The 13,987-nt window shown below is 44.3% G+C and overlaps 1 protein-coding gene across 2 annotated transcripts; it reads right to left on the reverse strand.

Annotated features, from left to right (window-relative positions):
* Window positions 1-1,624: 1,624 nt before the first annotated feature.
* mknk2b (MAPK interacting serine/threonine kinase 2b) lies at window positions 1,625-13,501 on the reverse strand. Of its 2 annotated transcripts, XM_006799716.2 has the most exons (14): window positions 13,371-13,501; window positions 12,623-12,840; window positions 12,116-12,206; window positions 11,851-11,952; window positions 11,660-11,757; window positions 9,378-9,457; window positions 9,190-9,263; window positions 8,977-9,081; window positions 8,831-8,886; window positions 8,629-8,724; window positions 5,413-5,607; window positions 5,146-5,310; window positions 5,000-5,040; window positions 1,625-4,902 (listed from the first exon to the last, which is right to left on the reverse strand). In XM_006799716.2, the coding sequence occupies exons 2-14, from the start codon at window positions 12,671-12,673 to the stop codon at window positions 4,629-4,631; spliced, it is 1,428 nt and encodes a 475-aa protein (XP_006799779.1). In that variant the 5' UTR covers window positions 12,674-12,840; window positions 13,371-13,501; the 3' UTR covers window positions 1,625-4,628. The 2 variants fall into 2 exon arrangements, with proteins under 2 accessions (XP_006799779.1, XP_087686403.1); XM_087830277.1 differs by lacking the exon at window positions 13,371-13,501 and having other exon boundaries at window positions 12,623-13,362.
* Window positions 13,502-13,987: the final 486 nt, after the last annotated feature.

Raw genomic sequence — 13,987 nt, forward strand, 5'->3', positions numbered from 1 at the left:
CATTTAAACGTTGGGATAATTCCGTTATCTGCAGCTCGTTTGCCCCGCCTGCACGTCCCGTTGAAATGCTTTAACAGGACAGCAGGGGGAGACAAATACCTGCGTGTTCCCGTGGATCACGCCATGTTTCCTGGACACCGCACAGAAAACAAACTGCTGTTGCATCATGCAGTTTCCTCCAGACCTCTGACGCTTTTTCTGCGCCGAACAAGAAGTTATGCAACAGTGTGAGAATGCGTGTGTTTTGGCCTCCGCTGATAAACCCACGCAGTGACTGCGTGAAGTCCTGCCAGTCCACATGTAAGGGCGACGAGTTAAAGCATCACCACGACTGCACGGGTGCTAGTTGAAAACCCCCCTTTGATAATATATTTTTAATATATTTAAAAAAGGGGCCTCAAACCCGCGGCCCGGGCCCGTGAAGAAATCTAATGCACAAAGTACTTTTACTGTCAGGGAGGATTTATCTGTCGTTGAGTGTGATGTTAAAATTAAAAATGACTGAATATGAAGCCAACATGAGCAGAGAGCACAAACATGCCGAGGGTTCGGCTGTGTTAGCTCAGTGAAAGAGCCACTAATGTGTACACGTATGTCTGCATTTGTATTTTATTAAATACGGACAAAATAAAAGCAGAAGTGATGCCACATGTGTGACCAGGAGGACCAGTGTGTTTATTTGGTAGTTCAATGAAAGGCTTCAATTAGTTTACAGTTTTGTCTTCTTATACAATATTTGAAATTTTAAAAAAAAACAAACAAACACTACATTTCAGGAAATATTTGTGGGTTTTTTTTTGTTTGTTTGTTTTGTGGCCCTCCAATGAGACGACAGTGTCAGCAGGGGCCCACAGATCATTTAAGTTTGGTTTAAATCAGACATAAATATCACTAATAGATTGTAGTGATCCTCTTATTAAAAATAACTGAGCATTAGTTACACCGGCCTGACATAAACAAGAGATCTAAAGACACGACGGTGAATCAGGAAGGACATTTTTCACCTTTTAAGATCAGTTTTGAATAAATAATCGTTCAATAATCACATTAGCCAGTTAAACCAGTTGCTGTAACCCTCGTTACTGCAGCACACACAGCAGACTCCAGAGACCCTTTCATCACACAGAACATTTCTTATCATCATTTTTGTTTTCTCTCCACGCACGTTTGACCAAGCCCAGCTGATAACATCTCTTGAGATATTTCCATCTGCACAGCTGACTAATCACGGGATGCTGCTGAAATCACACACTGACATTTTTCGTTAATTCAGCAGAAGGGATTTTGTGAGGATCATCAGGTGGCAGAGAGGCTGCAGCTCTTGCAGCAGGTTGCATCAGTCTGAAGAGCGCCTCCCCTCACCGCTGCTGCAAGCGCGATTAACGTGTCATGAAACCACAGTCATATTTCCACGTGTGAGAAATATTTACCAACAGCCAAGGGCATATGTGACACGGCTCACGTTATCAGGGAGTGTTACTGATACTGGGATTTACAGCAGATTCAGCTGAAACGGCCTCAGCCTTGGCCCGAAGATAAGCCTTCTAGTTAATGTGAAACTACTGAGAGTGCAGGGAAAGTCCAGGTCTTTCACTTTCCTGGTTTCAAGCAAAAAGAAAAAGAAAAAAGTGACCAGACGAGAATGTTGTTCAAAGCATTTTATTGCATTTTTTTTTTTTTTTTTTTAGAAAAACAATACAAAATTCCAAAGCGACGGTCATAAACGTCGCCTTGGGTGAACTGCAATCATTCACATGGTACAGTAAAGTGCTTATTTTAAATCAAAATACCTTGTACTACAGGATGTATTCGTTTGAAGCCACTTCCCATGAACACAATGGTCTCAGGGGCGATTCAGACAGTGTTAAAAATCAGGTGTCGACCCAAAGCCTGGACTGGATCTGACTGGCACACTGTGCTCATGAGAAGGAACCATTTAAATGGTCTGATCTGCCTTAAATGCTTTCACCTGCAGGCTACATTCAGATTGTGGGGAGACTGATGGTACTATCCATTCGAATGACTGAATTTTAACGACGTCAGCGACAATATACAAAAAAAAAAAAAAGAAAGAAAAAGAAAGAAATTAACAGAGGCTGAAGGATATCACTTTGTCCCCTTTCTCCCAATAAAAGGCAGTCGAAAGAAAACAAAAGCTACTGCCGTTCGACATAAAGTAGAAATGGTCATGACCCAGAAAACCCTTACTGTACTGGTCGGGATATTACAGAGTATGGCCACAGTGTGCGTTTTGAGTATCCACCCCCATTCAAAGACAGGGAAAAACTCAGTTGTGTGAAGACCCCCCCCCCCCCAGAAAAAGGCAGAATACTGATCTGTATATTTTCACCCCCCACAAAGATTGCCTTGATCATTAGCTTAATGCTTTGAGATTACCAATAAGTAAAGTAGTTTCCAAAATGAAGAAACAGCTGCATACACATATTCAAGTAAGTCTTATTATAAGACATAAACCCTCATAACTATGCATCTGTAGAAAGGTATTCTTAGAACTATTACAGTGTCCTATTAACAGAACAACGGGTCATCTGACACCATTTCCAGAGTACCGTCGCTGCAGTGCTGCCAACAGGACACGGAGACGATCAGAAGTTCCCCACTTATCTCTGCTAGGTCGTGGATCGTATGTTTCAATGTCATGACTTGAACCCTCTTTGGTGAAATGGCTACAGTGCTGAGAGACGTCATCGCCAGTCCATTACCTGTCAGTTTCAGAATGAGCTTTAACTTAATCTAATTAACGACAAAGAAAGATTATTGCCAACGCAGAGTAGGGAAAAATGAACATGTACCAGCCACTCATGGATAACTGCTCCAAATTCACCAGCAACTTCATACTAATGTTTTCTGTGTCTGAAATGTACCAGCCACTTTCATGTTTTACCACATTGGTGCTGGTGCCAATTCCCCACCCTGCTCACATATAAAAAAAAATAATATATATATATAACACTTAAAAACTTGCCTTCACTGGGCACGAACGCTCCAGGTCAACTTAAACTTTCTCCATTTTTACCTCATACACCACATACTCAACTTTAAAAACTCAAAAACAAAACAAACATTAAAAAAAAACCAAAGGAAAACATCTGGTGTTTCACCTGAACTGAACAGCACCTGCATGGAAAAAAAATCTCCACAGAAAAAAAAAAAAAGCTTATTAACAGCCATACAAAAAAGAATAAAAATAAAATCAGTGTGGCACATTGACATGGAGTTTTCAAACTTGGAAAAAGAAAGTAAACAGCTAAATGTCTGAAGTTTTTTTTGTCTTTTTGTGGAATGTTTTTCCTTTTTGTGTTTATTTTATTTATTTTCCCCTCTGCCTCTAACATTTAAAGAAAATTTGCGACATCATTCTGGGAGGGGCGGCGTGTCGTTAGAGACAACGTTGAGACCCTGAAGGATGAGGAGGACGAAGATGATGGTCCGAATAAATCTGATCGACAAATGACAGTCTGGTCACATTGGGCAAAATGTGCTTTTCAACCCCTTCACAAGAGTTTAAACTTTTACTGCCAAAATATTTAAAGTTAAATCCATAAATTGATCTGTAGAAAAAAAAAAAAAAAAATAGAAATTCTGGTTGTAGCAAGGGGACGTCAAATTCTTTACAATGAAAGTAACACTGACCCAGTTCACTTGCGTAGCCGTTTTAAGTACTGTATAATTAGCTTAACAAATAAGCCAGATATACACGCTATGAGCTTTGGCCCCTCCCCCCTCCCCGGCGGCCATCAAGCATGACCAAGTCAAATCAATTCACTAGTTTTAGATTCAATTTAGAAGAAAAGGAAAAACCGCATCAACCGATGCAGCGGCAAGTCGTAGCTGGTCAGGTACAAACAGCCGTTGCCCTTTGAGCACTAAGTGCACGGCGACCGAGCTGGATAAGTGCGCATCTCAGACATTTACACAGAGTCGACTGTAAAGAGCTCATCTTAAACGGAGGGGAACAAAAAAACAAAAAAAGACTTTGAAGAGTCTCCAGCCAACGGCCCGCGCCTCAGGCACGGACAGCACCGGCTTACAGCCCTTCCAACCCTTATTACACTGAATCCTTTCAAGACAGGAACAGCCTTCATCTCGGCATATTGCATAAGCTTGTACGTATGTGCAGATGGGCCGTTCATGCATATACATACAGGCAAAAAACATTCCAGATAACTTAATTCACAGTGGATCCAGTTGTAACGTGGGAGCAGCACAACAGGTTGTCCTTTGGTGTCTGAGCTTAGTTTCGAAGATCTATGTTCGGATTTCTTCTGAACTGAGTTGCATGAGGAAAAAAAAAACAAACAAAAAACCAACATAACTTAGAAAATACTTTGCTGTCTAACAAGTCATTAACTGGCCCTCCTCCCCAACCTGGAAGTGCACATAGCTGTGTTTGCTATATGCAGGCCCTGTGCTGATGTGCTTCAGAAGTGCTGGAGAAGGGCAGAAGGCATTTAGAGGAAGGGCTGCAGGCAGCATCTCCCTTTACAGCTGGCAAGAGAACCTGAATAGCAGAGGGACCGAGGCCAGAGAGGGGCCAGAACTGAGGAGGAAGAGTCTCAGGGCAGTCGTGGAACAGGACTCGAATCATAACGGAAGGTCGGGAAAGTTCAGGCACAGTCTCCCACGATGACGAGGGGGGCCAAGAGCTGACGAAGCTCTGCGGCGGAGACGGGCCCGCCTTTCGGCTGGCTGCTTCGCTGCCTGCGCTTGGCCAGCTTGGAGTTGGAAGGAGGAGAGAGGCGCATGGACGAGCCAGAAGCGGTAACAAAAAATTGGACTTCCTGCTGCTGCTGCTCTTCCATGCCATCCTGTTCAGCCAGCTGCCGGTTCACAGCCATGGCCTTATCTGCAAAAACTGTAAGATCCCTGGCACTGCTGGTCCTGATGAGGAAAAGGGGGAAAGAGATTCAACTGTGATCAAAGCAGGTAAAGAGTTGGAAATGTTTATTGTCAGAGTGTCTCGCTCTTAATTTCTCACCTCTGATGTAAGATGGATGTTGGCAAAGTGTCAGATGCACCCTGAAAAATCAAAGTCATGTTATTGGTTTTTGATTTGAACAACTTTACTGTGATTTGCCTAAAATGCAAAAAAAAAAAGTGGCATAGTAGTGGATTCAGACTCACCCCCAGCACCCAGGGGTGCTGCAGCACCTGACTGGCACTCAGACGGCTTTTGGCATCCCGGACCAGAAGTTTGGATATCAGGTCTTTGGCACTTGAGGAGATGTGAGCCCAGTCTTTTTCCGGAAACTCATATTTTCCTTCCTGGATGCTCTCAAATAAAGTGTTCTGTAAACAGATACGAAACATTTGCAAATGTTACTTTGCTCTGAACTCACAAAGATAACGTTAGACAAACAAAACTCACGGGAATTAATTCATCAGTCTTACCTGGCAGGTGTGGCAGGGTTCACCTAATTCCCAGCCACAGCCGCCACCACAGCGGCCTACGAATGGAGGATAGCCACTTAGCATGATGTACAGAATGACTCCAAGACTCCACAGGTCACAGCGCTTGTCGTAAATTGTAGCTTCTTCGCTGAAGGCCTCGACTACCTCAGGTGCCATGTACTCTGCTGAGCCGCACTAAAAGAAGAACAAGAAAGCCAGTGCGTTAGCCCCAAGGGACGAAAAACACAAAGCGCAGCATGAAAGAGTTAAACCGGAGGAAAAATAGAAGCTTTGCTTGGCTGCTGCCACATTCTTTCACTCAGCTGACACCTCGTGGCTCCGAGTGTGAAAGCTAAGGCCCCACTCTTAGCTTGTGGGGTGGGGGCAGTCGCATGATTATCTGCAGTAATGGGTTCACTTAAAGTCTACAAAACTGCTCGTCTTGGTCCGTTGAACATTTCTTAGTTGGAACGTGTTATGAGGCAGGTTTGTGTGGGTAGACGGCGAGTGGTGAGTCACTGCTTTGATCACGCAGCTGTACGCAGCCCAGGCAGACTTTGTTGAGGGCAAGGACAGACTCAGCTCTACCAGCATGTTGTTATGTAGCTAGGAGAGAAATTAGGCCAAACCCCGAGCATGGAAAAGAGGATTGGCTGCCCTGCATAACCAGAGACTGGGCTGAGCCCTGGTTAGTTACATAACTTGAGAACACAAACAGCAAGTACTGTTTTAATAGTTTTAGTTGGAGGGAAAAAGCAGGTCGTTGGTTCAGCAGGACAAAGATCAGGTTCATTTCTGAGACGCTTTAGCCCTTTTGTCACGAAGTCCTCCCACATATCCTTCATTCCATCTGTGGAGGCGCATGTTTACATTGAGCAGGCCTCCATTGTGTCCCAGTAACATAAACCAGCTGTCTGCTAACTCCACCTCCAGTTTTATGTAATGAAGTTTGCTGCACAGGAATCTCATTTCAGACAAAGACGCTTCTGTCACAGAAAATCCCAACCCCCATGTTTCCGCCATCATCGAGTCTGGGGCAACTGCTTACACAGACAATCCTCCAGGATTCAAGTCAAATGCAGCTGCCGCACACACACACACTCGCGCACACGCACACACACACGCACACACTCTCTCCCTTTTTTGCCAACCAAGGTACTTTGAAACTGAAGACTAATGCAATAGTTGTGTTATCATAAACAGCTATCAAGGCTAATCGTGTTTAAAAGCTGCTTTACCACCCTTAATCACAAACAAGTCAGGACATAGATAGCCAGTCTATGACTACCTGCAGCTGATAAGGGCTAAAGCAGGGCAGTCAAATAACAGTAATCGTGGCTCTTTGGCACAGACTTGAACATAAACTTGCATTTGTTCTTCCGGTGCTGTTGCACACCTTGCGAACTTGCAGTCACATCCTCTTCAAACCTTCCAGTAAGCTGCAGAGAGCTGTTAATCAGCTGCTGTTACCACAGGATTTGTCGGTATTGCAACCTGGGGCTTTCCTACGACCATGTGACTAGTCACACCATACCCACAGCGCCGATGACACACCTCTGGTGTTTGTAAATGAAAGGATTACTAGGAGAGGCTTACAGGAAGAAGACATGTCCTGTCCTCAAGAAACTGCACCTACCTTTATGACAGGTACAAACAAGCAGTTTCCTCAATTAAACAGTCTAAACTGCTTGTGTGCAGTGTTACAGTTTCCAGCTGCTACATATAAGCAGCCAGAATTACATCTCACTGAGCACATAGGTGGGCAATCACTCATGCAGAATTCCTAGTAAACTAAAATTAGCCTTTTTCCTAGAAGGGTCTATCTCGGCTCAATCGAGTCCCTATTTTCCCAGTTTACACCCAGTATAGCACCACTACACTTACAGTAAACCTGTAAATCATTCAATGTATTTGAGAACCAGAGAACTGTGCTTCAAATGCAAAAGTGCATATTGTGCAACAGCAGAGAAGTGGTTACAGGGGGCCCAGAGAGAGTACCAGTCGTGAGATGAAAATCATAACATTGTTCCTGTGATCAAGCAAGGAAAACAAGCCAGAGCGCATGAGCGGGCAGAGTTCGCACCTCCCAGTTATCCTCCCCCTCCCACTGGGCTATCCAATCACATCTCAGTTGCCATGTGTGGGGGGAGAGAGACTAAAATTTCTAGAACAAGCCTTATGCACAGCTATTGTATGAAGTACATAAAGAAAGCGCAGACCAGCACAAGAGTGGTTGGGGCCACTGGGCGGAGACTGAGCTGAAAGAAGAGGGTGTATGTTTTTTCCTCCTCTCACCACACAGAGAGAAAGGAGAAATAAGCAAACGCTTGTGGGGGTTTTCACTGCGACTCCTTCATATCACAGGACACAGCCTTGTAAAAGTTATCATGTACCCTCCAGTGTTACATCCCAGGGCTATCACACCACGTTCTGTACTCCAGAGGCTTTTCTCCCATTGAACGAACACTTTAATATATTACTGGATCAACTTAACCTGATTTTAGACTAAAGCACATGACACCTCTTGGCCCCAAACCATATCCCCTTCAACAAGTCCGGGGATGGGCCCTCCATCCATTATTTCTGTGCGAGGAAGATGAAGTTACCAAAGCCGAAAGCCCCCACCCACCAAACCACATTCCTGAGGGCTGAGCTGCTATCCCTCACCTGCTCTGCTCCATCTATTCAGCACACTAGATAACCAGCAGACAGAGCAAGTGTTGACACAAGTAGAAAGCTTGCCAGTTCAACTTTACCACTCCTCTCTGAGGTTGAGGGCTTCCTGCTGTTCTGGACGCTGATCAGCGGCGTCGCTTTGTGTTGTGACGACAGCCACAAAGTTAAACAATCATAACCCCCAGACTCAAGCTCATGACCCCTCAGTGTTTGCTATTGATTAGACATCAACGGACATCAACAGATATGCTTCCAAATGTTACACACTGAAGTACCGGCACGATAAGAGGAACATAAAACTTGAGCACATCCAGGAAACAACCCATGTCATTTCAGAGAAACTGCCCAGCAGTAAACTGGTGTAAACATCAGTTAACCCCACGGAGGACTGGCCAATGTTCATCCAGGTAAGACTTGATAAACACATTTACAACCGATTTTATCCACAGCAAGAAAACAAATCACTATGTCACGGTGTAACTGATTAATCTGCTCCTGGATCGGAGATTTAAAAAACATTTTTTTGGATGAGTAACTTACAGGAGTGAGGAGCTCAGGGGTGGAGATGGGTGAGCTGTCACTGTTCAGCTTGATCCCACTGCCTAAGTCAAAGTCACAGATCTTGACCGGGCATATCTGAGAAAAAGAGCAGATTTTAACAAAAGGCCAGCAGCAGCTTTACCAACACGTCAGCTGACCTCTGAAACACGTTTAGGCACAAATATCTCTGCAGTAAACTCACCTTGTGTGCACTCTCACAGAGAATGTTTTCAGGTTTCAGGTCTCTATGTGCCATTCCTAAAAACAAAAAGATGCCCTTTTATATCTATATTTAATTTGAAACTGTGAGCAGTAATACTGCTTGCCATTTTGTACAAATGATCTTACCCTTGTTATGAAGGAAATCTAGAGCACTGGCAATGTCCTGCACCACGAGACAGGCCTCCTGCTCGCTGAAGTGCTGTCTCTTGTGAATGTGTTCCAAGATTGACCCTGGGAGGGAAATGAGAGTCCATTAGCTCCATTTAAAAGCTAAATGCTTTCAAACACTCACCAAAGCAGCAGAATTTCTTTGTAAACTAGCAGCTGTAATTTACTAACCTCCTCTGAGCTTCTCAAACACCAGGTAGAATTTGTCTTCCTCTTCAAAAAACTCCACCAGCTCCAGGATGTTTCTGCAGAAAACAAAAAGGAGTCATTTGAGGTCTGCAGTGTGATGATGAATAAAGGGCTTTGTGACTGCCTCCATACGACTGTCAAGTAGTTTTGTCAGAACAGCAGAAAGTTACCTATGGCCCTGGCACTGGTAGAGCATCTCAACCTCACGGAAGACACGACTGCGGCTGTGACCCGGCCTTTTCTCGATTATCTGCAACAGAAAAGCACCAAAGCTTTGCACTTTGTCCAGAAATAGCCCATTTGTGTTTTTATACAGAAAAGGATGGAGGACCATTCTTAAAGTGCTTAGTATACATATTTGTGGGCATGGCAGCCACTCTCACTGCACCACAAACCCCACTTGCGGCTGTTTAATGGAAAGCAGACGGTATAGAGCTCACTATACAGTCCATATGCAGTCCCTATAATGAGCTTCCTTCCCAACGTTTTCCTGCTTGCCAACCTTTATCCTACCCTGTGACACACTTGCAGAGATAGTTTAACCTACTTTCAGCACTGCCCGGCATACCAGAGACAGAGCTGAATGAAAATAACAGCTCCCAGTCTCTATGTTTAACCTTTATGCACAACCCATATGTAAATCTTAAAGAGCCATAAGTGTTCCCTTCAAAACATCCCATGACCTAATCCAAAATGTTTACAATTATCAAAACTGCTCTAAAAATAACCGAGCTGCAGTGAGGGCCACCAGCTGCATAATGCTGTGCCAAGAGAGACAGAAAGATAGACTGCTGACACCAAAGCAAAAAGCCTGAATTTTCCAGCTCTGGTCTGTTATTGTGTGCTTGGGAGGCTGTGCATGCTTCTCTTCCTGGTAGCTGGATTACAGCTGCTATTGAAGCCCACTGGGGCCAGAGCTGCAGTATGTGTCTAGGATTAATACACAGACAAGAGGCCTGTGAGCAGTCCAAAGCCTGTGTACTGTTCCAGTCTGAGTCAGCAGGACAACAATCAGCTCACCCTCTCCTGCCACAGCAGAACTCCCACCCTGGTAGATGTTTCCATACAGAAACTATAAGGTTGAAGAATGCATTGCAATCTCGAATGGGAGGACACTATTTTTAAAGTGGTAGATTTAAGGTCGCTTATCCAAATTGCAGCTCGTGAAACATCAGCCTGCTGAAAAGCGAGACCTCACTGCAGGTTCTAACATCAACCCAGGCTTGTGAAATAATAGCTTTAAACAGGACTTGTTTGGGAGCCTTCAGACACACGCTGCTCGGCCCTCTGTGCGTCTATGGGTGCCTGAAGCTTTTGTTGCGTTTGCAACAGAGCCCGCACAGGCGGTTCACCCCCCTACTCCCCCTGTGTCTAGAGAGGGGGAGGGGAGAGACGGGACATCTGGCAGGAGTAGTCTGAGTCCCCCTCGACTCCCAGCAGACTGTCCTACCTCCTCCCCCAGGACTGCATAGTCCCAAGGGATCCATAACAAATAACTCTGGGACAAACTAACTGATCAGTCACATGAGGATCTGTGTACAGCACCTCTGAAATATTAATTAGGAAAAAATAAGATATGGACACTTGCACTAAAGAAGTAGCCTTTAACTCAGACTTGTTCCATACATGAACAAAATCTGGGGAATAACTGTAATTATGTTGATGTCCAACAAGCAATGGGATTTCAAAAGAAAAAAAAGTGGATTATTTAAATTTTTGCACACTTCAGCAAAAAAATAAATAAATACATAAAAATTTCACAATGTTTTGCTCCTAAAACAAGGAAATGACTTTGTAATAAAAAAGGAAGTCCCCGAGAGTTGAACATGTGCATACAAGTCCTCACGCCATTCAAAAAGGAAATCGAAAAAGTAACTGTACAGAGCGAGAACAAAGCAGTGTAAACACACCAGGTCACAACCCTCACCCATCACCCCTCCTTCCTTTCTGTGGGTTTTGTTTTGGCACAGCTAGCAGCACACAATGTTCTCTGTGCAAGCTGTAAAGAAAGGGGGAAGGTATATCATTTCCAGCTCTCTGATTGGCTGACGAGCTAGAAAACGAGTCAGGGGGCGTGTCTACTAGCAGCTAGTTTTTACACAAAAAGTGCATCACTAGCACAACAGAGGAAAGTCTGCAGAAAACCACTACAGAGAGCTGAAGTGAGAGAAAGGATGAAGAGGCATCCTGTCCCAGACCAAAACTTTCCTCAAAATTTCTCAAGAAAAAGTCGTGAAAAGGAAGCACAATAGAAACACTGATGCAATAGTATATTAAATTCCTCTCATGGCTCAGAGCCTCTTCACACAAAGGAATTTCATTACATAATCCAACCCTCTAACTGTAAGTGTAAAGCAGCCAAACAGAGTCCTAGCATCTCCAGTAGGAATGTTTCATTGACAACAATACTTTGAAGCACACTGTATCCACTGTATGCGTGGCAGTGTCTTACCTTTACAGCATACTCTTTATTGGTGATGAGGTTGATGCATGTTTGCACTCTGGCATAAGCGCCTTCTCCCAAGACCTCTTCCTGCAGTCTGTAGACATCTGTGGCAAAAACGGCAAGTTAGCAAAACAATTACATGAAGGAGAGCAGCTTATACAGCTGTTTTTATAACAACTAGGAATGAAAGCTTTTACCCTCGAATCTTCCAGAGAAACTGTCAGTTGCCCGGCAACGCTTTTTCTTCTTGTTTCTCTTCTTGGCATCGGGGATGTCAATAGGCTGACTGGAAGGCATGTCTGTCAAAACAAGAGTGCCTACATTACCATCAGCTATTGATAGAGGAATGCAAACAAATCCCAAATACTGAAAGAGAAACTAGGGGGAGGTTTTAGTTATGTGAATTATACTGAACTTGGACAACGTTAGCGTTTTAAAAAACAGCCAAGTCATAAAACTCACCATGTCTGGGGGAGGAGTCAAAATTAAATGATGAATCGATAAGATGGGATCCATTTTTAGTGAAGTCCTCTGATTCAAAGGGATTTTGCCCCTATGGAGTAATAACATGTTTGTTATGATGTGCAATCGCAGTGAACCATTCAAGATGAGAGCATCTATTGTCAGTCATAACACCTACTGTGACTATAAAGCCAAACTAGACTGAGAGGCTGACACATTTTGAATAATCGCTCATATCTGTTACACCAACACAAGAACGTCCCAAGGCCATAAGGATCTTTCTTGGTCATCTTTCAACTATTAGCTGTGGCATACTCGAGCCATACATTCATCAGCTGCATGTGCCCGTGTCAGCAGGAAGTATACCATGTTTGTCAGCCAGAAGATGCGTTTATCTATAGCTAGGTGAAGTCCCTTCTTATATATGTTGCCAAACGTGCTCTGATTACAATCTCCCAAAAGGAGTGACAGGAGCTCGAGCTATCCCTGGATAGAGTTCCAGCTCACCTTGAAGGAGCGGTGGAATCCAGTGACCTCGGCGATCTTATTTTGCACCATTTTGCTTCGATTTGGTGTGTGGGGGGGTTCCGATCAGGATATGCGGCGGCAGTGGTTTTTGAATCAATTTGCACTTCTCCGAAACAAACAAAATCGTTTCAGAGAGAGACGCAAGTGATCACACTGCGCTAGCTGGTCAGCTTGGTGCGGCGCTTTAAACGGGAGCCCTGTGGACGACACAATTTGAGACCCCAGCGTTACAATCCAGTGGAAAAAACACACAACACCTAAACTCTTCGTGTTTTCCAGATTGTGGACGATTAACTAAACGCTTACAGCAAACAGCAGGCTGGCTCATCACTGTCGCGTGCGCATACAAACAGAGCGCGAGAGCGCAACAGCTAGCGTTCAACGTCACTCCCATTTAGCTCGCCGTTAGGTTAGTTACAGACAGTTAAGCACGAGGACAGATCATTAAAATCATAGCAGTTTGGCTAATGAGTAAATATATCTAGAGGCCACGGTTAAAACGGCGAAACAGCTACAGGAAGGCTACCAACACACACAAAAACACATCTCCAGTCAAAATGTAACCCGCAAGTGCAAACCAGTTGACAGTTACATCAGCATTAACTTTAACGTCAGACAACAAAGATTAGCCAGTGAGCGTTAATACTGCATAGCGGCTCCAAAACAGCCATTTAGCTTTTAAATGGCGAAACAAAGCCGCAGCAGCTTGTTTTTTCTCCTTACTTACCCCGTTGTTAATTTTTATAGCTCCAGTGTTAGCGTCGTTGCTTGACCCACAGCTTCGAAAGCCGCAGAGGACGTCAAGGGGGGAATACGACTGATAGTTGGTGCGTGGAAGGTGGTTGAAAAGAACGGGTGTGGGTGTTTTTATAACCTCCCTTGACTCCGCCCTCCCGAGGCATGCGTCAGCAGCCCGCACTGATCGCGTATATTCGAGAAAAGGCTATTGTGGTAGGGTGCCGTTTCGTTTTGTTGAAGCGTTCTTTGCAGCTTCTTAAGGGAAACAACACGAAAAGCTATTTAAATATGACGCACAATAAGCACAACTTAATAAGGTTGCCCATTTAGATTATGTATTATATTCTCGGTTGAACTCTAGACCATATTTTAGGATAGAGAGTTAAGAAAAAAAGAGCACCGTACACGAATTGGTATTGAACCAGTCAGGTCTGTTTTGTTTAGGAGGGGGTAGGGCCCCGAGGCGGGACTTACTGAAGAACAAAACGAAAAAAATACACGCACGTAGTCACAGTCAGCACGTCCCACCGCTGTTTTGATGGAAGAGGATGTTGATGGAGGCCGGGAGAGATAGTGCAACGTGCAGCAAACCAGATCTGCGAGTTT

This window comes from Neolamprologus brichardi, chromosome 17 (genome assembly GCF_056152115.1).
Source record: "Neolamprologus brichardi isolate AB-2024 chromosome 17, ASM5615211v1, whole genome shotgun sequence".
Lineage (NCBI taxonomy): Eukaryota > Metazoa > Chordata > Actinopteri > Cichliformes > Cichlidae > Neolamprologus > Neolamprologus brichardi.